Genomic DNA, 25,303 nt, shown 5'->3' on the forward strand with positions numbered 1-25,303 from the left:
GCCCTCAACAAAGATGGCCGCCCCGCCTCAGCCGTCCCCCTTGAGGGCGCGCCCAGCAGGCCCTTCCCATTGATCCGGAGCGGGTGGGGAAGATGTCGTCGTCGCCGTCGCCGTCTCCGTCGGGGCCTGGAGGAGCGGGACCCCCGCGCGGCCCAACCTCGAGCGTCCGGCGGCAGTGGGAGTTGCACCGCGCCGGGGCTCCTGGCGGGTTGGCCTCGAGCCCCGCGGTGGACGCGGCCCGGCGCGGCCTGAGGGCCCGCAACGCCCTCACGGCGCTCGGCATCGGCGCGGTGGTCGTAGGAATTTGTATCCCTCTCTGGACGGAAGGGGAGCGGGAGGGTGGGCGGCCTTGCGAGTCGGGGCGGGGGGGGGGAAGCAACTCTGCACATGCTCAGGTGCGCTCTTTTCATCCCGCCCGTCTGAATACGGGTTCCTGTGGAGAGAGAGAAAAGGGGAGTCGCTCGCCTGGCGCCTTCATTGCACCTTTTAAATGAAGTCTGTGAAAGGGGATATTGATTGCCAGTCCTTTTTTATGGGGGGGACGCACACCCCTAAACATTTTGTGAATCTTTGTGTTTTTGTATATTTCTTGTATTTATTTTCCCCGATATGAACTATAAAATGGTGATTTTTCTTGAGTCAAAATGAAGTACCCCTAAACATATTTTTTTAAGGGGGGAAAAAGCACATGAAAAATGTTACATGGGGGGGGGGGGAAATACGAGAGAGAAATTGCAAACACTTTTGTAAATCAAGAAAATATTTAATAATAAAAAGGGGGGGAAAGCACTGCCCACGGGGTCCTATTTTGAACATTTACAACTGCGTATTCTTCCATGGTCTAAATGTGATGTCAATTCACATTGCCCATGTATTTCTTACATTTTTTAAAAGAAAAAAAAAGCACTGGGTATTGCTATGCTTTTGTTATATATTTTGCGTTCTCGTTTGTTGTGATCTTCGGACGATGGGCGGTATACAAATTTAATAAGTAAATTAAATAATCTGCCGCCCCTGAGCTCGGTGGGGACTTGCTCCCAGGTAAGCGTGCATGGGAGCTAAGCATTAAATGCTGATTTTGTATGATGAAAGACAAGCTGTGAAGCTTTGCATATTCAGCAAATACGATGTCCAGCACTGAACAGTGATTCCAGATATTGACTACTGTTTCGTAAAATTCTTCGTCGGCGTGGTACTGTTACGTCCACAAAACAGTCATCGTGTTGCCTAGACGTTGCTCACTTCCAGACGAGGCTGCCTTATGTACTGGCAACCTTCTTGGTACCAGAAGCAGATTTTGATCCGTACTGTAAAACTACTTTCTTCCTCAATATCTTGGGGGACCTCCCTCCCAAACCCACTTTCCCTGCCAGCATGTTTGCATAAAGGAGACTAGTTTTAGTGCTAGTGGAAGTGACTCGCTCCAACCATTATGGATCCGTTCTTGCCTCATCGAGACCAGCGCCGCCCTCTGCTGTGAAAGCACGTCTTCTGACTTTGAAGGTTTGGCTCAGTTGAAGGGCAAATGCCCTTTCTCCTTCCTCGCCCTTGGTATCAGGTTCAGGGCTGGAAGGGAGCTGGGCGTCCCAAGAGCAGGGTGGCAGTGTGCAGCGACTTACCTGGCTGTCACAAATAGTATTTGTAAATTGTTTTCCTGAGCTGTCTGCGCACAGATGCCTACACCATTCATTCCATCTCCCAAGAACGCTTCTTGGATGAGCTAGAACGGGATGCCGAAGTCATGCAGGCCCGAAGAGCAAAGGCTTCAGCGGAATGAGGACGACGGAGTACTTCCACTTTAAGAAGCACAGGGACAGGATGCCATCTGTGCTGCCAACTGAGGATGCGTTGGCACAGTGACCTGGGGCATCGATGCCCCCCTGCTGCTCATAGAGAACTGGCTTCTTCATCTGTTTATAAACTCTTTGCCATGCGCAAGATGTCAAAGCCTCCTAACAATTTCAGATACTGTATTTAATTTGAAAGAACAATAAATCTGTTATGTGGATTATGTTTATAAGCAGCTGTTTATTTCTTTTTTCAGAGTAGCACTGACAGGACTATGTGCTATTACATAGGATGAAATACGCAGTTTAAAAGATTTGATAGGTGAATATTGTGCTGGTCACATGTCAGTTTCAACTAGTTTTGTAGGTCCACAGCAAAACCACTGACATTCAGAAGTGAAAATAAAAGGTAAAGGTACCTCTGACCGTTAGGTCCAGTTGCAGATGACTCTGGTTTTGCGGGTGCTCATCTCGCTTTATTGGCCGAGGGAGCTGGCGTTTGTCTGCAGACAGCTTCCAGGTCATGTGGCCAGCATGACTAAGCCGCTTCTGGCGAACCAGAGCAGCACACGGAAACGCCGTTTACCTTCCCACCTATTTATCTACTTGCACTTTGAGGTGCTTTCGAACTGCTAGGTTGGCAGGAGCAGGGACCGAGCAATGGGAGCTCACCCCGTTGCGGGGATTCGAACCGCCGACCTTCTGATCGGCAAGCCCTAGGCTCTGTGGTTTAGACCACAGCTCCACCCGCGTCTCAGAAGTGAAAATAGTACAGGTCTTAATGGGACCTGCAGGCTCCTTTCAAAGCATGGTTGCAGGGGTGGGTTCCAGAGACTTGGAAAAGTGACCTTGACACAGCACTATGTTTTATGGACATTTAATAAACTTTCCTGCTTATGAAATTTAAAAAGTATGGACCTCAGGAAAGATCTCTGTACCTCCTCCAGCAGGTATGCTGAGAGTTTGTTTTCCACTGGAATAATCAGCTTGGCTTGTCCTGTCAACCAAGAACAACTGTTATGAACTCTGACCAGCTCTGTTCCAGGGCATCGTATTCTGTGTGTGCTGCTTTCACAGCTGTGTTGTTGCTGTTATTGTCTCTCCTAAGTAGTATTTGGGGCTAGTAAATCATTAAAGCAGTGGCTGGCTTGGAGCCAGACAAGGCAATTGTCAGATGCACAAATTCTCTTTAAGAGGCTTAAGGGAGGGAAGGGAATTTTCCATTTAGCTGAAGCTGGACTGTATTGTCTGCAGTCCAGGCTTCCACAACGCAAGACTTGCTCCCTCCAAACAAAAGATGTAACAGTAATTTCAGCACTGGAACAGTTTAGAACAGGGTAGAGCAAAGGTATCTTAACCTACTAACATTGTTAACTTATGAATATTAGCTTCCCAAGACAACTGAACTCATTGATACAAAACGAATATCAGTCTTTTCTGGGTGCATTTATGAAGCGCCAAACCTTCATTGCCCCACCACTAACCTCTGCTCAATCTGTTTGTTCTCCCTATCCCTTGTTGGTTTTGTTAATGGAAGCCTCTACAATATTAATAAAATGTGGCCATGAAATTAAGTGCTGCCTTCTCCCACTGCTCTTTGGAGGGAGTTCATCCAGTTCCATTAATTTCTTGGTTTCTTCTTTTTTAAATGCAGTGGTACCTCGGGTTAAGTACTTAATTCGTTCCGGAGGGCAGTTCTTAACCTGAAACTGTACTTAACCTGAAGCACCACTTTAGCTAATGGGGCCTCCTGCTGCCGCTATGCTGCCGGAGCACAATTTCTGTTCTCATCCTGAAGCAAAGTTCTTAACCTGAAGCACTATTTCTGGGTTAGCAGAGTTTGTAACCTGAAGCGTATCTAACCTGAAGCGTATGTAACCTGAGGTACCACTGTACAGTTAATTGAATTCAGGGATATGCAATTAAATGCACATAATGGAATTCAGGGATCAGAAATCCCTTGTTTAAGAGAACAGTTAGCACAATTAAAAGTTCACCCGTGCACCAACAAATCTGGCATCTGCAAATTAAGGCACCTTCCTTAACTTTAATTGTAAGCTGTAAGCATGTTCTGCCCAGAAGAATGGTATACATGGCTACTCAGAAGTAATCCCCTTGATACCTTCATCCAAGTTGTCAATTAAGCTGCCCAGTGTCCGCCACCACTTGCGGCAGCAAATTAGAAAAACCAGTGCTGTGTGAATTCCTTCCTTTTGCCTGTCTCGCCATTCAGCTCTTCACATGACCACCAGTTTTATCATTATGAGCATGGGTAGGCAAACTAAGGCCTGGGGGCCGGATCCGGCCCAATTGCCTTCTAAATCCGGTCCATGGACAGTCCGGGAATCGGTGTGCTTTTACATGAGTAGAATGTGTCCTTTTATTTAAAATGCATCTCTGGGTTATTTGTGGGGCATAGGAATTTGTTGTTGTTTTTTCAAAATATAGTCCGGCCCCCCACAAGGTCTGAGGGACAGTGGACCGGCCCCCTGCTGAAGAAGTTTGCTGACCCGATTATAGAAACCTCTGCATTTTCTCCCAGTCGTATAATTTTATGTGTCCCCTTGCTTGCCTTTATTTCCTGAACTAAAACCCAAATTTTGTCACCTTCCCTTGTGGAGGTGCTCCAGCTCCCTGATCATTTTGGTTGCACTTTTCTGCACTGGCTACCAGAAAGGTACACGGTATTGCAAATGTGGCTGCACCTTGTGTTTGTATAAAGGAATTAACAGTTTTGGCTTTCGAGTCTTTTCCTAGTGATCCACACTATGGAATTTGCCTTTTTCACAGCTGCTGCACCCTGGTTTTGTTTTCATTGAGCTAACCTCCCTGACCCCAAGATTCCTTTCCTGGTAAGTCATTGTCAGCAGAAACATCCTGTGTATATGTGAAATTATGATAATTATCTTTTGCTGCGGTGTGCAGCAGTTTATATTGGACTTCGTTTGCCAATTTGTTGCCCATTCACTCAGTTTGAAGATTTTCTTTTGGAGTGCCTTGAAATCCATTTCGTTTTTCACCACCCTGAATAATTTGGGGCCGTTCATAGGGCTGCCATATGTCATAGCCGGGATTTGTCCTTTGAAATGGTATCCGGGCAGAATTTTCTGAAAGTGGCTGAATTGTCTGGGGAAACCTGGGCATAGGGCAGCCCGTATCGGAAGTGATTATTTTTTTTTGCAATTTCCCTAAGAAATAGGTTAAAACTACTTGTTTTCTGGAGATTTTTCAAAAAAAACAACACCAGAGGCATTCTTGAAGATAGCAGCTCTGCAACTGATGTCTGGTCGAGATATGAAGATATGCCAAGGTTCTATTTTGGAGGCGATTCAGAATTCTTTCTTGCGATCTTTATTACCTGTCCTTTAAGGTACACCTGTGTTTTGTTTTAAGAGCATAAACTGAGCTAATCTCCATTTAAACTTGTGCTCATTTTGAACTTGCCTATTGGCTGAAGCTTACTTGCATGAATAACTCACCCCACCTGCCAAAAAAACAAAAGATGTTTCCAAGAACAATTGCGAACTTCATTCCAAAAGTCTTGGGTAAACTTAAGTTACAGCTACCCTACATGCTTATGGGATTAATACTGCAGATTCACATGCCTACTTTTTCTTCCAGTGGAGTTAAGCAGATGTTTAAAGAGAATCCATCTGTATTTTAAGTGGAGGGATTTGTATTCAATCACACAAATGTCTTATTCTTCTCGGTGTCCATTATATAAAACATTTAGCTTGGAGAATTAACCCTTACTGTGGCTCCTTTAAGAAAAGCAGCCAACAGCTTTACATCTCCAGTATATGCCTTCCGTTTTCCTGGATGGGAGTTCCAACCCACCACAGATTTTGCATTTGTGGGTCCGGTGAGGCTGAGGATGACTACTAAATTTCTCTTTATATTAGCACCCTTTCAGTCCCCGTCCCCCCCAAGTCAGTAGAGCATGCAACTCTTAGTCCCAGGGTTTGAGCCCTGTGTTGGGCAAAAGATTCCTGCATTGTACGGGGGTGGCCTAGATGTCTGTTGTGGTCCTTTCCAACTCTACAGTTCTACAATTCCCTGTACGCCGTGCGCAGCCAAAGACTTGTGCACAACCACCAGAGCAGCAAAACGTGCTGGGGCAGCCACGGGTGGTGTTCAACTTAAGTGCCGCTCAGAGAACACCTGTTGAAATTAACAGGTCAACCACCAGCCTAGCATGGTGCTCTCTCCCTTTCTGAATCTGTTAAAAATTTTCTGTACCCCAGATTGTGAGAGGTTTGTTTGCAGGAGCTCATTCCCACCTCCTCCGCCCCTCTTGTATTCCGAATGTGATGTCTCCAGAACTTATTTTTGGTTTGTGGGGTGGTGTATGACATCTGTAGAATATGCCCCTCTCAGACAGAAGGACAGTACAGTACTGACAACACAATTGTGTGCTCAGAGTGTAATTGGGGGTGGGAAGGATCAGGGAACTTGGAAAACTCCCAGCTGCATGCATATTGGCTTACTGACTTTGGTTCTACTTGAGTTTACTTTCCTGGCAGGGTGTGTGTTGTCTGTCCTTCAAGGGGAGAGCAGTCCTGAGTGCTGAGTATAACAGGCAAAATTTCCTCACGTCCCGGGTGTTGCTTGGTGGGAGTTTGAGGCTGTTTTTATTTATTAATCACCGAAAAACACAGATGCATTATCTGTTTCTCTTCCAAAATGAAAGTGTGTTTGTGTGTAATAATAAAAAAAACCATACACAAAACAGAAAGCATCAGTGTTTCATTCCAAAGTGCAGGTTCCCATGCAATTAAAAGGATGAGCCCAAGCAGTTCATTGCCCCAATCAGGGTCAGGGTTTGGGGTTTTTTTTGTAAAAAAAGTGCAAAGAGGAGGCCACACGTAGTGCCACTGCTGTTGGAGACAGGAGCTGAGCGGGGGGCTAAGGCTAAGGGAAGCAAGAAAGAGAGGCACCCCCCCCAATCCCTTTAACACTGAGGCACAAATTCTGCAAGTTTCCTCTCGTAAGGCAGCTCCTTAAAGTTTTCTAAGCGCTTTGGCCTTGGGGTGGCTTTGTGAATTGAGCCATGCAAGGCACAGAGGATCAGACGACGCTTGCTTAAGTTAGACCCGGCCTTGGGGGCGCGCACACCCTACACCGTCCATGTGCAGACCCCATCCCATAGCACATACGGAACAGGCGGCACCCTGATTCCCTTTACAGTGATGCTCCTTTGCGAGGCAGAAGCAGCGGGAAAGGCATGCCAGCTCAGGCTTCCCCACAAGAACGCATCCCCAAACAACCGGGGCTTGGCTTCTCTCTGCAGACACAAAGTCTTGTGCGGAGGAAAAGTCTGTAGTGTTGGGCTGCTCACTTGGCCTCAGAGGCAGCTCGTCCGTTCGTTCCGCCAAGGGAACTTTCCTACGCCGATGGCTGCTGGCCTTGACGTTGGGAGCGTAAGGCAAAGGCTGCGTAGGACCCTTCGCCGCCTGCTCCCGTCCTTTCGATGGTGGGCAGCAGGCTGAGGTAATCCAAAAAGTGTCCACAGCTGCTACTGTAGGAACAAAAGGAAATAGGTGAAAAAGAGACAGGGAGATGTAGTTCAGTGGTAAACATGTCCTTTGGATGTACAAGGCCTTGGCTTCATTCCCTAGTAAAGGTAAAGAGATCCCTGACCATTAGGTCCAGTCGTGATCACTCTGGGGTTGCAGCGCTCATCTCGCTTTACTGGCTGAGGGAGCCGGCGTACAGCTTCCGGGTCATGTGGCCAGCATGACTAAGCCGCTTCTAGCGAACCAGAGCAGTGCACGGAAATGCCGTTTACCTTCCCGCCGTAGCGGTACCTATTTATCTACTTGCACTTTGACGTGCTTTCGAACTGCTAGGTTGGCAGGAGCAGGGACCGAGCAACGGGAGCTCACCCCGTCGCAGGGATTCGAACCGCCGACCTTCTGATCGGCAAGTCCTAGGCTCTGTGGTTTAACCCACAGCACCACCCTTCATTCCCTAGTACCTCCAGTTAAAAGCAGAGCTTGGATAGCAGGGCTGGGAATCACCACACATTTTAAAGAACATTTCTCTTCCCCCAAAAGCACCCGGGAGCTGTAGTTTGCTAACAGTGCTGGGAATTGCGGCTGGGTGCAATGGGTAAACTCCAGCTTCCAGGGTTCCTTTTTGGGGTGACGACAGAGGAAGGGGACGACAGAGGACGAGGTGGTTGGACAGTGTTCTCGAAGCTACAAACATGAGTCTGAACAAACTGCGGGAGGCAGTGGAAGACAGGAGTGCCGGGCATGCTCTGGTCCAGGGGGTCACGAAGAGTCGGACACGACTAAACAACAACAACAACAATAACAACAACATATCTTCTCCCTGAGGGATATATTAAAGGTACCCCTGACCATTAGGTCCAGTCGTGACCGACTCTGGGGTTGCGGCGCTCATCTCGCTTTATTGGCAGAGGGAGCCGGCGTACAGCTTCCAGGTCATGTGGCCAGCATGCTAAGCCGCTTCTGGCGAACCAGAGCAGCGCACAGAAATGCCTCTTGAGAGTCCCATGGACTGCAAGAAGATCAAACGTATCGATTCTTAAGGAAATCAGCCCTGAGTGCTCACTGGAAGGACAGATCCTGAAGCTGAGGCTCCAATACTTTGGCCACCTCATGAGAAGAGAAGACTCCCTGGAAAAGACCCTGATGTTGGGAAAGATGGAGGGCCCAAGGAGAAGGGGACGACAGAGGATGAGATGGTTGGATAGTGTTCTCGAAGCTACGAACATGAGTTTGACCAAGCTGCGGGAGGCAGTGGAAGACAGGAGTGCCTGGCGTGCTCTGGTCCATGGGGTCACAGAGAGTTGGACACGACTAAACGACTAAACAACCACCACCACCACTACCACCACACACATTTGGGGTTTCTGCCTTAAGACAGGGGGAGTAAAATGAAACTTTGCCATAGAACACACCTTGATGTGGGACTTGTTCCCTCCAGAGGGTTTGTTTAACCCTCTTCACTTTTGAATAAATATTTAAAGATGTGTGTGCACGCCCATGTGTCTGTCTGTCTATCTAAATCCTCTGGAGTGTGGCCAAGGTCCAGTACTCTCTCACCCTCCACCCAAGGGTCACGACTCACCATGCATCCAATATCACTGGCGAACGTCACACCTTTGCTCTGTCGCTGCTCCTGGGAAGTGTTGGTGCTCCCGCCGCTTACAGAATTCCTCCTCATGATCCCTGCGGGGGCAACAAGAGCGAGGGAAAGGGACTATTACAAAGAGTTTTGAGCTCATTCATGATACCATTAGTATGGAAGGGGGCGGGTGGAAGGGATAAGGAAAATGCAGAGCTGCGCAAGATCAACACTTATCACTATCTATGCACGTGGTTCTTGGTGAAGAAGGGGATTGGCAGGTCCCTGCCCCAAGAAGCCTACATTCTCAACACGGGCACAACTGAGGAAAACGTGGATAGGGTACAAAGCAGAAAAAAGATTGAAATTACTTGTATTTCGGCAAAGTTACAATGCAGGGGAGTGTAGTGAAAAGCCCAGTGACAAATCCCACAGTTCGGTGGAGAGGAAAGGTAATTCGTGGGAAGCGAGAATTGATAAATAATGGCATACATTTCAGCCCCCTTGTCAAGAGATGTACGGGGCTTGTTCACAATACCAGCAGTGCAAAACGCTTTCCTACCAAGCACAGAGGCGGCTGGGACTGCCTGCTGACGTGTAGCAGGGCCAAACTCTGACTCCTCTGAGCTCCCACTGCGACTCTCAGCCTCTAACCCATGGGTAGGCAAACTAAGGCGCGGGGGCCAGATTCGGCCCAATCGCCTTCTAAATCCGGCCCGCAGATAGTCTGGGAATCAGTGTGTTTTTACATGAGTAGAATGCGTCCCTTTATTTAAAACACACCTCTGGGTTATTTGTGGGGCCTGCCTGGTGTTTTTACATGAGTAGAATGTGCCCTTTTATTTAAAATGCATCTCTGGGTTATTTGTGGGGCATAGGAATTTGTTCTCCCCCCCCCCCATAAAATATAGTCTGGCCCCCCACATGGTCTGAGGGACAGTGGACCGGCCCCTTGCTGAAAAAGTTTGCTCTAACCCTAGTCCTGGAAAAGCCTGCTTCTCCCAACCCGCCTTCATTGCTCAACCCCCCTGCTTCTAGCACCTCCCAGCTCATCCCTTCTCCCGATTGCTCTTCAGTGTCCCACCACCGGGATCTGAGACCAAAGTCGTCATCTTCTGTGCCCTTCCTCTGGGGGCTCTTGGGTGTGTGCTTCCCACCACTCTCCTAATCCAGCCAGTCCCTGGCAGTGGGCGAAGATCTACACTGGGAACAAGTGGGGTACCGAATCATCCTTAACCCGAAGGTTGAAATGGGCATCAAAGGCCGTTGTGGGGGAAAGGGGCCTGCTCTGAATCGCGCCAAGTTGCGTGCAGAGCCCAAGGCACCCCAGACGGCAGCCCCTGCCATTTCCTCCTCAGGAAAGGGAGGAGACCAGCAGTGCTTCCTATTTGCTGATTGGCTGTTGCGGAGGCAACAGATCTTGCCTTCAAGGGGGCACCTAGCAGAGGAAGTGGGCGATGCATTCTTCGGAGGCCGGATTTGCTGCCTAACAGATCCTGCCGCCTGAGGCGGTCACCTCAAGTTGCCTCTTGGCTGGGCCGGCTCTGTAAGCTGCCTTAATAAAATAGTCTGGACTAACGAATCAAATCTTGGGAGAAAAGCGATGATAAACCCAGACAGCATCTTAAAAAGCGGAGACATCACCTTGCCAACAAAGGTCCGTATAGTTAAAGCTATGGTTTTCCCAGTAGCAATGTACGAAGTGAGAGCTGGACCATAAAGAAGGCTGATCGCCGAAGAATTGATGCTTTTGAATTATGGTGCTGGAGGAGACTCTTGAGAGTCCCATGGACTGCAAGAAGATCAAACCTCTCCATTCTGAAGGAAATCAGCCCTCAGTGCTCACTGGAAGGACAGATCCTGAAGCTGAGGCTCCAATACTTTGGCCACCTCATGAGAAGAGAAGACTCCCTGGAAAAGACCCTGATGTTGGGAAAGATGGAGGGCACAAGGAGAAGGGGACGACAGAGGATGAGATGGTTGGACAGTGATCTCGAAGCTACCAGCATGAGTTTGACCAAACTGCGGGAGGCAGTGGAAGACAGGAGTGCCTGGCATGCTCTGGTCCATGGGGTCACGAAGAGTCGGACACGACTAAACAACTAAAGAACAACAATGAATCAGAGAAAACCTGGAAAGCGCACACCAGCTTCAGAACCGAGAGCCACGTAGCTGCCTCCTCCTGTTGGCACTTGCCAACCTGGGCTGGCGGCGTGGAGGCAGCTTACCCTGAGGTTGCGCCAAGTCCACCCGCTGCAGGCTGCTGCGGCGCGCAAAGGGGTTTCCCTTGGAGAAGCGGCGCTGGCGGCTGGAGAGCATGTCGGCGGGGGACACGATCCCGGCGGGCGGCACCTTGCCCAGGCGGGCGTACAGAGCCTCGATCTCCTTCTTCTGCCGTGCCTGGAGAACTTCGACCTCAGAGAGGTGCCTGAGAAGGAAAGAGCGGGTGTTGGGTCAGCGAGGGGTGGGGTGGCGGGGAGAAAGGGACCTCCACCCCCCAACGAGCCCCACACTCACTTCTGGCGCAAGGCCTGCAGCTCGTCCCAGACCTCGTCGTCCTCAGGGCTGTCCGAGTCGTCGCTGCTCGGGTAGGAGAGGCTGTGGGAGCAGCTCATCCAGACGGGGGTGCTGGGTTGAGCCTCCCCTTCCCCTTCCGCTTCCGCCACAGGGGTGGTTCCCTCCTCAGCGTCCTGCACCGGCGTCCCGCCCGGAGACCCGCTGTCCGACTCCGTGGTGCTGGAAGAGCTGGTGCTGTCACCCCTTGGGGGGTTCTCGGGGAGCACATCCCGGGTGGGGGTCACTTGGAAACGGCCCAGGATCTGGGGCTTGGGCTCTGTCAGCGGGGGAAAAGTGGGCGGGCAGGTTAACAATAACAATAAGGGACGCGGGTGGCGCTGTGGGTTAAACCACAGAGCCTAGGACTTGCCGATCAGAAGGTCAGCGGTTCGAATCCCCTCGACGGGGTGAGCTCCCGTTGCTCGGTCCCTGCTCCTGCCAACCTAGCAGTTTGAAAGCACGTCAAGGTGCAAGTAGATAAATAGGTACCGCTCCGGCGGGAAGGAAAATGGCGTTTCCGTGCCCTGCTCTGGTTTGCCAGAAGCGGCTTAGTCGTGCTGGCCACATGACCCGGAAGCTGTACGCCGGCTCCTCGGCCAATAAAGCGAGATGAGCACCGCAACCCCAGAGTCGGCCACGACTGGACCTAATGCTCAGGGGTTCCTTTACCTTTACCTTAGGTTAACAATGAGGATGGGGAGAAGCCTCAGGCGTCCCCCAATATAAAGGGGTTCTTGGAAAAAGAGCAACCGGTGCTTAAATTCTTTCATAATGTTTGTACTAATTGTGTGTCTCCTCCTCGAGAGGCACGGAGGGTGGCAACATGAGAATGGGGCCTTCTCTGCAGTGGCTCCCCGTCTGTGGAATGCACTCCCCAGGGAAGTTCACCTGGCACCTTCATTATACACCTTTAGGCACCAGGCAAAAATGTTCCTTTTCAACCAGGCCTTTGGTTGATCTGTTTGACATCCTATTTTGGGGGGGGGGGTGTGACTATTGGGTTGTTGTTTTTATTTTTATTATGTATTTTGTGGTTTTATATCTTGATTTTATTTTGTTAACTGCCCTGAGACCTCTGGGTATAGGACCGTATATAACGTATTTTTCACTCCATTGGACGCACCGGACCATAGGACGCACCAGACCATAGGAGGGGGAGAACAGGGGAAACATTTTTTTTCTTGTTCTTCCCCTCTAAAACAAGGTGCGTTCAAGGTACATTCACCAGAGCTTGTGGGGCTGGCGGTGGGGGGAAGCGCTGCTTTCCCCCACCGCCAGCCTCAAAAATCTCTGAAGCCTTTGGAGCGCAGCGCCCCGCTGCCCTGCAGAGGTTTGCGCGCAGCCGTCTCCAAGCTAGAGCAGCGAGACGGAGCCCTCCGTCTCGCTGTTCTGGCTTGGGAACAGCCTTGCTAGCCTCTGCAGGACAGCGGGGTGAAGGCACCCCGCTGTCCTGCAGAGGTTTGTGCGCAGCCGTCTCCAAGCTAGAGCAGCGAGACGGAGCCCTCCGTCTCGCTGTTCTGGCTTGGGAACAGCCTTGCTAGCCTCTGCAGGACAGCGGGGTGAAGGCACCCCGCTGCCCTGGAGAGGTTTGCGCGCAGCCGTCCCCAAGCTAGAGCACCGAGACGGAGCCCTCCGTCTCGCTGTTCTGGCTTGGGAACAGCCTTGCTAGCCTCTGCAGGACAGCGGGGTGAAGGCACCCCGCTGCCCTGGAGAGGTTTGCGCGCAGCCGTCCCCAAGCTAGAGCAGCGAGACGGAGCACTCCGCAGTGCTCCGTCTTCCTGTTCTGCCTTTGGGCTTAGCGGCGCAGCCTGCATTCGCTCTATAGGACGCACACACATTTCCCCTTAATTTTTGGAGGGGAAAATGTGCGTCCTATAGAACGAAAAATACGGTAAATTCAATAATAATAATAATAATAATAAATGTGCCATGTTCTCTCTATAAAGCTTAATGATGTTTAAAGCTCTATAAAGCTTAATATTTCAAATAACTGGTATCTGCAGATAGAGAAGCGGAAGCCTCTTTTCCCTTTTAATGTTTTATTTCTTTGTTTCCCCCCCTCCCCCTCTTTGTTTTCTTTGTCAATTCTGGATAGCTCTCTATTGCTTCTTACATATACGTTTTGATTTCTGAAGATTTATATTCAGGATAAATGAAGACATACGCAGAAAGGTCATGGGTAGAAAATGAAGGGAATCTGTGTTACAGAGAAACCAGAGTGGGTTTTCCTCAGGTTGAGGAAGCGAGAAAACTTTCCCAGGTGAGAGGTGGGAAGACTCACATCTTTGTGGTTTGAAGACTAAGGTAAAATAGAGGGCTATATATATACCGTATATTTAATTTTGTGTTTTATTACGATTCTTGCTATTATTGTTTCGTTATTATTATTATTTACTTTCTCCTCTGTTCTTTGTATTGTTTTGTATTATTGCTTTTTAGATTAGTTTGGCTTTTAACGTTTCATATGCTGAAAACTCTTATTAATAAATTTGAGTCTTATAAAGCTTAATAACGTAAAATGCCCTGAAGCCATAAATCTGAGCGCTCTGAGTGCTCGTTCCTCTTATTCCAAAGGAGCGCGGCTGCAGTTGCTAAGCGGGAATCACAGAATCAGAAGGGACCCTGGGTGTCATCCATCCCAACCCCCCCTGGCAATGCAGGGATCTCAACACGCCGTCCCCCATCCCATTTGAAACCATGGCGGACCCTGCTTAGCTTTGCAAAGCTGAAAAGGCCACCACAGTGAGAGGTCTCTCCATTCCTACTTTGTGTTTTCTTGAGCACAGAGAATACGCTTCCAGGACTGTAGGCGGAACGCTGCGCTGAAGGCAGCTGCTTTCCCAAGCCCCGCCGCTGCCCCAAACAGTTGTGCGCCCTATTGCCACAGCTGCAAAGATTTATCTCTGGCCCCCAAACGCTCCACACCTTCATTGATGGGCGAGAGCCGAGGTGGCGGCAGCTTGGAGGTGGAAGAATCTGGCACACTGAGCAGTGACCCAGACCAGGAGGAGGCAGGAGGCACCTGTAGAGAGAGAGAGAAAGTTTTGTATATGTGAGGGGTCAGTACCGAACCTCCCCATTTCCACCCCATTCGCTGGACCTAATGTTAGTTCCCTGCCTCCTGGACACCCCCATTTAGCACCCACACCCTGGGATACCTAATCTGCTTGGGGTGATACCTTTCAACTTCACGATATATCGTCAGCTAAATATTGTGATATACCGATATAGCACGACGTTTGAAATAGCAATGGTACTATGTACAGTGGTACCTCGCAAGACGAATGCCTCGCAAGACGGAAAACTCGCAAGACGAAAGGGTTTTTGGTTTTTTGAGTTGCTTCGCAAGACGATTTTCCCTATGGGCTTGCATCACAAGACGGAAACGTCTTGCAAGTTTGTTTCCTTTTTCTTAAAACCGTTAATACAGTTGCGACTTGACTTCGAGGAGCAACTCATAGCACGCGGTGTGGTAGCCTTTTTTGAGGTTTTTGAAGACTTTGGCGATTTTTGAAGCTTTTCCAAAACTTTTCCGAAACCATGCTTCGCAAGACAAAAAAATCGCAAGACGAAAAAACTCGCGGAATGAATTAATTTCGTCTTGCGAGGCACCACAGTATAGGGGAACAGTAGGGCTGGGTTATGGCTGGTTTTCAGCTTCACAATATATCGTCAGCTAAATATTGTGATATACCGCTATATCACAATGTTTGAAATAATGGTGGAACTACATAAAGGAGCTGGGTGATGGCTGGTTTTCAACTTCATGATATATCACAAGCTAAATATTGTGATATACTGCTGTATCACGACTGAAATAACGATGGAACTACGTCAGCAGAGGCACAAGCTGGCTTCACAGTTTCCCCGGCATCGTGTTCGAGTTTGCGAATTTTTTTCAGAAGCCGAACATGCTCCATTTTGAGAGTTAGGCTTCCGTTTTGAGTGCCACACTTCCAATTTGGGTGTTATGCTGAGGTCTGTCTGTTTTTGCTATTTATTTTGCGTTACTGCGGCTCTTTTTTGTGACTGTGTGGAACCCAGTTCGGCTACTGATTGATTGTTTGACTGCAGAACATTGTTTACCTTCCCGCCGGAGCGGTACCTATTTATCTACTTGCACTTTGACATGCTTTCGAACTGCTAGGTGGGCAGGAGCAGGGACCGAGCAATGGGAGCTCACCCCGTCGCGGGGATTCGAACCTCCGACCTTCTGATCAGCAAGTCCTAGGCTCTGTTGTTTAACCCACAGTGCTACCCGCGTCCCAGAGGGATATATTACGGCGTTGTAAACCAGGTTATCACCCAGCCTTGCTCTCCAGCTCTCTCATGCTGCTTCCTGAGATAGTTCCATTTCTTTATTTCCCAGCACCGCATGCGCACGCGGTCATGCGCAAGTCCGGGGGCGGGAGGACGCCTGCACGCACATCTGCACACTCACCATGCCATCGTCAGGCCTGCTGGAGGTTGGCGTACTCAGGGATGGCAGAAAGCCTGGAGGTGCTGGCATCCCCAATGTCCCGTTGACTAGCTGGGCCGGTTTGGCAGGAGGAACCATGACCTCGGGGTAGACGAATCGCGCGGGAGCTGGGCTAGGCGGGCATAGCACCGGAGACTGCGAGACCGGCGAGGTGTAGAGAGGCCCCGCCTGGGCGGAAGCCGCGGTCACGGCGGGAAGAAGGGACTGAGCCACGCTCATCACTGCCAGGGAGAAGACATTGGCAAGAGAGAGCAGCGGGGATGTGGAGGGGGTCCAGAGCGGGGCGGCGGGAGGCTGTACGGCAGGGACGACTGGCGGGGCGGGTGGCGGGGGGAGGGACAGTGTGGGGAGGAGGGGGCTCAGCGGGGCGATGGGTTGGGGAACAGGGAAGAGGTACGGAGGCGTGGCAGGAGCTGTCGGCAGCATGTGGTACGGTGGCCAGGTCTGTGCCGGCACACAGGGGACACCTGTAAGGAGGAAGGCAGATTTGGCAGCTGAGCAGGAGATGCAAGGAAAGAGCATCATTGCAGAATACAAACCCCTTGTTGGCAGGGCGGCCAAGCGAGATGCCTTTGTTTTTATTTACAGTGGTACCTCGGGTTATAGGGACGCGGGTGGCGCTGTGGGTTAAATCACAGAGCCTAGGATTTGCCGATCAGAAGGTCGGCGGTTCGAATCCCCGTGACGGGGTGAGCTCCCGTTGCTCGGTCCCTGCTCCTGCCAACCTAGCAGTTCGAAAGCATGTCAAAGTGCAAGTAGATAAATAGGTACCTCTCTGGCGGGAAGGTAAACAGCGTTTCCGTGCACTGCTCTGGTTTGCCAGAAGCGGCTTAGTCATGCTGGTCACATGACACGGAAGCTGTACGCCGGCTCCCTCGGCCAATAAAGCGAGATGAGCGCCACAACCCCAGAGTCGGTCACGACTGGACCTAATTGGTCAGGGGTCCCTTTACCTTTACCTCGGGTTAAGAACTTAATTCGTTCTGGAGGTCCGTTCTTAACCTGAAACTGTTCTTAATCTGAAGCACCACTTTAGCTAATGGGGCCTCCTGCTGCCGCTGCACCGCCAGAGCACGATTTCTGTTCTCATCCTGAAGCAAAGTTCTTAACCCGAGTTACTATTCCTGGGTTAGCGGAGTCTGTAAGCTGAAGTGTATATAACCTGAAGCGTATGTAACCTGAGGTACCACTGTATTCATAAATCATCATACCATTATGTTTATTTCTACCCCGACTTTTCACTGACGGTGGGACTCAAGGCGGCTTACGGATAAAAGCAAGAATCGCTAAAAACACATGGGGGGGAAACAATAATTAAGAAATACAGTCGTACCTTGGATCTCAAACACCTTGGCTCCCATAAAAAATCAGCTCCTGAATGACTGAAACCCGGAAGTGAGTGTTCCAGCTTTCGAACTATTTTCTGTAGCCAAATGTCTGGCGAGGCTTCCGCAGCTTCTGATTGGCTGCAAGAGCTTCCTGCAGCCAATCAGAAGCCGCACTTTGATTTCTGAACATTTTGGGAGTCGAACGGACTTCCGGAACGGATTCCGTTCGACTTCCAAGGTACGACTGTAGTTAAAACAGTAACGGAACTAAAACTATATACAGAAAGGAGATGGCTTAACCATTAAAATTCTCTTAATAAAATTATGGATGATACACAGCTGGCTCCCACAGAAGATTGGATATTTGGCCAGACTTGGCCTACACATTTCTCCAAACCCAGAAAACCTTTTTAAAAACCCACACACTCCTATATGACAGCGTGTCCAATTCGGTGCATTTGTTCAGGATTCACACCCACACCCATCTAGCCTCCAAACCCTCTGTTTGCAACGGGACATCCCGTTCCCTTGCTAAATACTTAGATATCCAACCCGTGTTCCGCGGTTCAAAGGAACTGGAGGGATGCCGCATGGGAAAGCTGGAGCGATAAGGCTCCCAGGCTCACACTTGCCTGGGCATTTCTACGAAAGCAGGAAACAGATTGGCTTTACCTGTGGGTACTGTTGAAAGCAAAGGCAATCCAAAGTTCTGGGTACTTGGAGGGGGAACCCTGGAGTTGAAGGACTCGTTCTCAGAGACGGGGTCTACCAGAGAAGCTTGGACGGGGGACGTGACTGACTGCCCAGGGCTGGAGCAACCAAAATCTGAAACAAGGAGCAAAGAGGTTGAGGGAACATTCTTTCATATGTGGTGGACTCATAAAAGAGTACAGTGGTGCCTTGGGTTAAGAACTTAATTTGTTCTGGAGCTTCTTAACCTGAAACTGTTCTTAACCTGAAGCACCACTTTAGCTAATGGGGCCTCCTGCTGCCTCTGTTCTCATCCTGAAGCAAAGTTCTTAACCCAAGGTACTATTTCTGGGTTAGCGGAGTCTGTAACCTGAAGCATCTGTAACCCGAGGTACCATTGTATTGGGAATGATCTATAATGAATTTTTAAGAATGTTTAAAAGTGCTTTCCCAAAAAACCCCAGAGTCCTTTCTGTTGGGGATAATTCAGACTGAAATTCCCAGGTGTCAAAAAAGGTTATTTTTGCATGCTACCACTGCGGCCCGTGTTTTGTTAGCCCCAAAATGGAAAATCAGCGAGGTCCCAACCTAAGAAGAATAGCAACTCAAGTAGACAGAATGTGCACAGCTTGCAGATTTAACATATAGAATAAGAGAACAAGAAAAACATATGTTTAGAGAAGATTGGAGAATGTTTATTGAACGTTTATTAAAGGCTTGCGGATAGCTTCCTGAAGCCTGGAGAGCGAGAGGGGTCGGTGCGCACTGACCCCTCTCGCTCTCCAGGCTTCAGCGAAAGCCTGCATTCGCTCCATAGGACGCGCACACATTTCCCCTTCATTTTTGGAGGGGGAAAAGTGTGTCCTGCAGAGCAAAAAATACGGTAACTTGAGAGATCAGCCCTGGTTAAGAAAAGGGCACAGGCGTGCTAATCTGGGGTACAAAAGGTGTTGGGTTACATACCGCTAAGAGATGAGGATGAAGAGATTGAGCGCGAGAGGGCTTGTGGAGGCAGCTCACCCTACAATGACACAGAATTAAAAAATAAAATGTTTTCGTTCGGCCCTGGAGAAATCCAAAACATCATCTGGATGAAAGAAAAGGCACATAGAGCTAGTTTGCCGGCAGGGATTACTCTGAAATTAAGCCTGAAATGTGTAAAGTAATAAAGCAAGCATACTTCGGACCATGTGCAGAGCGCCTTTACCTTTTCACAAACCAACCACCATAAACTTGGGATTAAACGGAAGGTATTTCTGCTCAGGGTGTGGCATTCAGGAGGGCTTGGACCCTTGTCCAACCCGCCCTGTCTCTGCGGAAAGAGCCACCTTGGGAAAATAGGCCCTCACATTCTGAGAGAGGAGGAAACAAGGAAAAAGCTGCCAGAAGCTGTGGGAAGGTTGATGACGTCGGAAGGGATCTTTACTCAATTTGACAGGGAATAAAAAAATAATAATAATAGGGGGACGCGGGTAGCGCTGTGGGTTAAACCACAGAGCCTAGGACTTGCCAATCAGAAGGTTGGGGGTTCGAATCCCTGTGACGGGGTGAGCTCCCGTTGCTCGGTCCCTGCTCCTGCCCACCTAGCAGTTCGAAAGCACGTCAGAGTGCAAGTAGATAAATAGGTACCGCTCTGGCGGGAAGGTAAACAGCGTTTCCGTGCGCTGCTCTGGTTTGCCAGAAGCGGCTTAGTCATGCTGGCCACATGACCCGGAAGCTGTATGCCTGCTCCCTCAGCCAATAAAGCGAGATGAGCACCGCAACTCCAGAGTCGGCCATGACTGGACCTAATGGTCAGGGGTCTCTTTACCTTTACCTAATAAATAATAATAATAATTTTTTATTTATACCCCGCTCTTCCCGGTTCAAAAACCGGGCTCAGGGCGGCTAACAACAAATTTAAAACACTTAATTATAAAAGCAGCATAAAATACAGTATAAAAACATGAATAACAATAAAATTCAAAATGGGGAAGTGGGAAAGACACCTGTAAGTCCATTTTAAACAACTGACAAAGCACATCTGTGCATCTAAAAGGTTTGCGGGACTTCATTCTGGCTTCACTGCAACCAGAGGGGGAGATCAGGGCTGAAACATCTAGTTGTTGTTGTTGTTTAGTCGTGTCCGACTCTTCGTGACCCCATGGACCAGAGCACGCCAGGCACCTCTGTCCTCCACTGCCTCCCACAGTTTGGTCAAACTCATGCTGGTAACCTCGAAAACACTATCCAACCATCTCGTCCTCTGTCGCCCCCTTCTCCTTGTGCCCTCCATCTTTCCCAGCATCAGGGTCTTCTCCAGGGAGTCTTCTCTTCTTATGAGGTGGCCAAAGTCCTGGAGCCTCAGCTTCAGGATCTGTCCTTCCAGTGAGCACTCAGGGCTGATTCCCTTCAGAATGGATGGGTTTGATCTTCTTGCAGTCCATGGGACTCTCAAGAGTCTCCTCCAGCACCATAATTCAAAAGCATCAATTCTTCGGCGATCAGCCTTCTTTATGGTCCAGCTCTCACTTCCATACATCACTACTGGGAAAACCATGGCTTTAACTATACGGACCTTGAAACATCTAGAAGGTTACCTAAATTCCCCCGACTTCCGTGGGTCTGTCACTCACCGAGAGTCCATCAGCAGCCAAAATTGGGGACAGGCTCCCTGTTTCGGGGCTGCCCAGAGACCCCAGGTCTTTGCTCAGGAGGGTCCCCACACGCTGGATAATATCACGGATTCTCCGGATGAACCCCTCCTGTTCAGATTTCAGGATGAATTCTTTGGCAACCTGAAGAAGACGGAGACACAATGGGGCAGAGGAGTCAGAGTCAGGATTGAGAACGTCAAAATCTTACCGCAGCGTGAAAACCCTGCGTCCTCACCATGACAGCTGCAATCTCCTCTGGGCTGTCTCCATCCAAGTCGAATTTGAAGGTCACCATCTTGTTGTTGTACGTTTGCAGCTGGCACTCGACCACCCGGTCATTCTGGACTGGCATCTGCACACATGGAAGGTTGCAAATTAAACAACAGCACTACCCACACGGAGACTCTTGAGACTATCCAAGCACCTAGAACAGGGGTCAGCAAACCGGTGTCTCCAGTGCCGATCGTGCGGCGGGCCAGAGGGAGGGGAGCGCGTGCCCATACGTGTGTGCACACGCTATTTCCGGCGCACTTCCAGGTCGGAGGAGCACCGGAAATAGCTTGTGCGCATGTGCCCAGGCCTCCTCCGACCCAGATGTGCACTGGAAATAACGCTTGCGCATGCGCAAATAATGCTTGCGCATGCGCACAAGCTAGTTCCGGTGCTCCTCTGACCCGGAAGTGGGTAGCCGCGCAGTACAGCGCTGGACCAGATAAACAAGTCCCTTGGGCCTTATCCAGCCTGTGGGCCTTAGTTTGGGGACCCCTGACCTAGAACTTTGCAGGGGAAAGGATGAAATGGTGTGTGCCCCTTTCCCCAAGTCCACTGGATGAACAGACTGAAATACAACGTTTCCGACCAGTTATAGCTTTTGTTTGCAGATCAATTATGCCTGCCGGGTGGCCAGTTATGTTTCGGAGGCAGCAAATACTTCCGAAGCCCAGTAGCTGAAAACCACAGGAAAGGCGTGTGCTCTTGTGCTGAGGTCCTGCGCGAGGGTTTTCCCACGAGCCTCTGGGTGGCCACTGTGGGTACAGGATACAAATTGGCTGGGCCATTGGCCTGATCCAGAAGGCTCTCCTTACGTAGGAATGAAAGCACTTGTCTGAACTGCCACTTGATTTTAAGAGTCCAAAAGCAAATACACTGGATTTGAAGACGCCACATAAGAAAAGACTTCTTGGATCAGGCCAATACCCCATTTAATTCAGCTTCCTGTTCCCACAGTGGTGGCGCTGGGAACAGTGGCATCGCAACGGGGGTGAAGGGGGCAGTGCGCCCCAGGTGACTATTGGGATACTCCTGGGGAGACAGGGGCATTGGGCAGGCCCCCAGCTGGTTCCAGTCACCGGCCGGCAGCCAGACGATCACCGGTCTCCCTTGGAACAGCACCAATCAGCGACACGAGCCTCAGATATGTTTAGAGACCCGTGCACGCTCTATCAGCAGAGTGAATAAATCTTCTCACAGCAGAAGTGGCGGACTGAGAAATGTGTAAGCATATTTACAGCATTTATTCAGTATAGTTCAGGAACAAAGGAAACATGTCTGCTTCCCTTCGTGTCCAGCAAAACAGCAGCAATGCAAAAGCAATATACAAACGGACGTTCCCAGCAAGTGCTGGAAGTAAACAGGCATGTGACACACAACAGTCATGCCTGTTCCCTTTTAAGGTGGAACGGAACTATATCCTAACATCCTCCCCCTTTCCGTGTAACCTGTGGTTCAACCCAACTGCAACCTCTGTACATAAACTGTTCTCTGTTAACAACCTTAGACAACAGATCTGCAGGAATTTCGTTTCCTGGCATGTATGAATGAATGAGTCCTTTCTGAATACACTCTCTTGCACGATGTAACTTTATGCCATGTCTGGGGTGGGGGGGTGACAAGAAGACACCCTGTGGGGGCTCACCATGTGGCAGTGGCGCAAGCAGCCATTGCGCTGCTGCAGCCGGATATGAAGGATCCTCCGTTTGTGGCTGCAGCTGCGAGCAGAGAATCCCGGCGCTGGCAGTAAACCACTATCTATAATGCATGCGCAGCGTCACACACATGCGCAGTACGTAACGACGCCACACATGCGCTGTACATAGTGGTTTGCTGCCGGCGCCACTCAAGCGCCGTATGGACGGCAGTGGGATCCCTCCGTTGCCACTACAGCCGCATGTAGAGGATCCTTCGTTCGCGGCTGCAGCAGAGGATCCCAGCACCGTCCATATGGCGCCGGAGCTCCGGCAAACTGCTATGTACAGCGCATGTGCGGTGTCGCTACATACAGCGCATGCGTCGTACGTAGCAACGCCGCACATGCACCCTATGTAGCGACGCCCCGCCCTGGGTGTCATGACGCCTTCATTCACCGCTGGCTGGGAAGCTGGGAGAGCAATGAACTGGTGCCCACACAGCAGTTTCTACTCAAAGCTAGCCCAATATTTTGCCTTTCGGCTTGAAGTCACTGCAGCGCTCACTGAACGATTAGAATCAGGCTCAAGTGACACAGCTCGTTTAAAATCAAGGTCAACAGGGTTTCCTCCTGACGTCACGATTAATGGCGGTAGCTCTCCGCTGCCCTCTGGGGCAGTGGGGAGGTTTAGGCAGGGGAAAGTCAGGATTTATGAGGTAAAATTCCTGGCAATTGCTCCTCAGGGGGTTCTGGGGAGCTCACTGCACCCCACTGTGCCGCTTAAGCTCGTGTCTGTCAACTTGAAAGACAGAGCGGGTGCGACCTGGGAGTGTGTCCCTGGCATGGACGAGCCTCTGTCTCCGGCATGATTAGTGACTGGTTCCTCATTAATTTGCCTGGAGAAGAGGAGGTTAAGGGGTGATATGATAGCCATGTTCAAATATATAAAAGGATGTCATATAGAGGAGGGAGAAAGGTTGTTTTCTGCTGCTCCAGAGAAGCGGACACGGAGCAATGGATCCAAACTGCAGGAAAGAAGATTCCACCTAAACATTAGGAAGAACTTCCTGACAGTAAGAGCTGTTCGACAGTGGAATTTGCTGCCAAGGAGTATGGTGGAGTCTCCTTCTTTGGAGGTCTTTAAGCAGAGGCTTGACAACCATATGTCAGGAGTGCTCTGATGGTGTTTCCTGCTTGGCAGGGGGTTGGATTCGATGGCCCTTGTGGTCTATTCCAACTCTATGATTCTATGATTCTAATTTGGAATATTGGCATTAATCAGGAGGCGCTCCTGAAATGATATATGATAACGGGCTGCAATCAATCAGCTGCCGAAATGACTGGGTTTGGCTCTTGGAAGGTATTTGAATTCTGAAGCTTGGAAATAATAATAATAATAATAATAATAATAATAATAATAATAATAATAATAATAATAATTTATTTATACCCCGCCCATCTGGCTGGGTTTCCCGGTTTCCCGGTTGAGTTTTTCATATGGTTTTCAAAAGGTTCCTTTTTTCTGTTGTCCCCCCCTGCAAAATGAAAACATTAATGGTAGCCTTTCCTTCGAACACCAACAATTCATGTGAGCTCTGGCTGTCTCACTCTAGGGGAAAAAATACAGGGTTGAATCCATGCTTAGTCATGCTAAGAACAGGCCCACTGCAATCCATGGGGCTTGAATTCCAATGGGTCTACTCAAAGCACAACTAAGTCTGGATCCAGCCCACTGTCAGTCAGGAAACCTAACCAGCTGAGAACCACAGGATATATATTAGCACAATAGAGGTGGGAGTTCAGAACCACACATAAATATCCCACCGATCAGGACACATAGCACCCAAGCCTGACGCAATGCGGGCAGCGCTCACGTTTGTGATGCGTAGGCGAGATCGGGCACGGCGGCGCAGCAGTCTTCCAGACCCCTTCTTGGCCAGGGGCTTCGCTCGGCGCTCGCTCGCAGAGATACCCTCGTAACCATCGCTCAAGCCAGACGCCACGTCGGACGTGTAGCTGCGTCGCGGGCGGCCAAAACAGGAAGTGAAACGTGAGCAATTGTGTCTGATCTGGGCACACATGACGAAATGCGCCTCAGCTTACTGCCCCACTGAATCCCTCTCTGCTCTTTTTATCTCGCTGTGCCAGGACGGCTGAATCTGTGGCAAGGGCACGTGTGGGCATCCTTCACCAGTCATGAGAAGGAGGCGCCATCATCCCAAAGGCCCGGTCCAGACGCAGCTCGCCTCCCTGCGGCTGTGGCCTTGGAGATGGAGCCACCTCATTCAACTCCCTCAAAATCGTGCGCCTGGGCCCATGGCCCCTCTGCCCGCCCCACGCTATGCCTCTGACACCGCCCCACAAGCTACACAGCAAGGCTTGGGATGAGGAATGTGAGAAAAGCAGGCACAGTGGTACCTTGGGTTGCAAATACCTCGGGTTACAAACATTTCGGGTTACAGACTCCGCTAACCCAGAAGTATTACCTTGGGTTAAGAACTTTACCTCAGGATGAGAACAGAAATCGTGTGCTGGAGGTGCAGCGGCAGCGGGAGGCCCCCTGTTTCGGGAAGCTTTTAATGTTTGATGTATTATAGTATTTTAAGGGAGGGCAGCCCTGTTTTGGGAAGCTTTTAATGTTTGATGTATTATAGTATTTTAATATTCTTTTGGAAGCCGCCCAGAGTGGCTGGGGAAGCCCAGCCAGATGGGCGGGGTATAAATAATATGTTATTATTATTATTATTATTATTATTATTATTATTATTATTATTATTATTATTATTAGCTAAAGTGGTACCTCAGGTTAAGAACGGTATCAGGTT

The 25,303-nt window shown here is 49.8% G+C and overlaps 2 protein-coding genes across 2 annotated transcripts in view; one reads left to right on the forward strand and one right to left on the reverse strand.

Moving 5' to 3' along the window:
- Positions 1 to 22: 22 nt before the first annotated feature.
- On the forward strand, positions 23 to 2,011 carry COA3 (cytochrome c oxidase assembly factor 3). The gene is made up of 2 exons (XM_028705036.2): positions 23 to 306; positions 1,674 to 2,011. Exons 1-2 carry the CDS (start codon positions 93 to 95, stop codon positions 1,775 to 1,777), a joined length of 318 nt encoding a protein of 105 aa, XP_028560869.2. The 5' UTR covers positions 23 to 92; the 3' UTR covers positions 1,778 to 2,011.
- A 4,507-nt stretch (positions 2,012 to 6,518) lies between these two features.
- The window catches only part of WNK4 (WNK lysine deficient protein kinase 4), a 59,956-nt gene continuing 41,171 nt past the window's right edge, over positions 6,519 to 25,303 (reverse strand). The window contains exons 10-20 of the mRNA XM_077917540.1: positions 24,353 to 24,494; positions 20,808 to 20,924; positions 20,552 to 20,713; positions 18,900 to 18,957; positions 17,919 to 18,071; positions 15,880 to 16,385; positions 14,364 to 14,460; positions 11,400 to 11,715; positions 11,111 to 11,310; positions 8,886 to 8,986; positions 6,519 to 7,305 (exon numbers count right to left, since the gene is read on the reverse strand). Coding sequence (XP_077773666.1) covers positions 7,303 to 7,305; positions 8,886 to 8,986; positions 11,111 to 11,310; positions 11,400 to 11,715; positions 14,364 to 14,460; positions 15,880 to 16,385; positions 17,919 to 18,071; positions 18,900 to 18,957; positions 20,552 to 20,713; positions 20,808 to 20,924; positions 24,353 to 24,494 — 1,855 coding nt within the window. The 3' untranslated portion in view covers positions 6,519 to 7,302. The remainder of the gene's footprint in view (positions 7,306 to 8,885; positions 8,987 to 11,110; positions 11,311 to 11,399; positions 11,716 to 14,363; positions 14,461 to 15,879; positions 16,386 to 17,918; positions 18,072 to 18,899; positions 18,958 to 20,551; positions 20,714 to 20,807; positions 20,925 to 24,352; positions 24,495 to 25,303) is intronic.

The sequence above is a fragment of the Podarcis muralis genome, chromosome 13 (genome assembly GCF_964188315.1).
Source record: "Podarcis muralis chromosome 13, rPodMur119.hap1.1, whole genome shotgun sequence".
Taxonomy (NCBI): Eukaryota; Metazoa; Chordata; class Lepidosauria; order Squamata; family Lacertidae; genus Podarcis; species Podarcis muralis.

Coding starts and splice junctions, on each gene's coding strand:
- COA3 (XM_028705036.2), top strand. CDS start 93: ATGTCGTCGTCGCCGTCGCCGTCTCCGTCGGGGCCTGGAGGAGCGGGA. Junction 307..1,673: donor CGCGGTGGTCGTAGGAATTT/GTATCCCTCTCT, acceptor GTCTGCGCACAG/ATGCCTACACCATTCATTCC.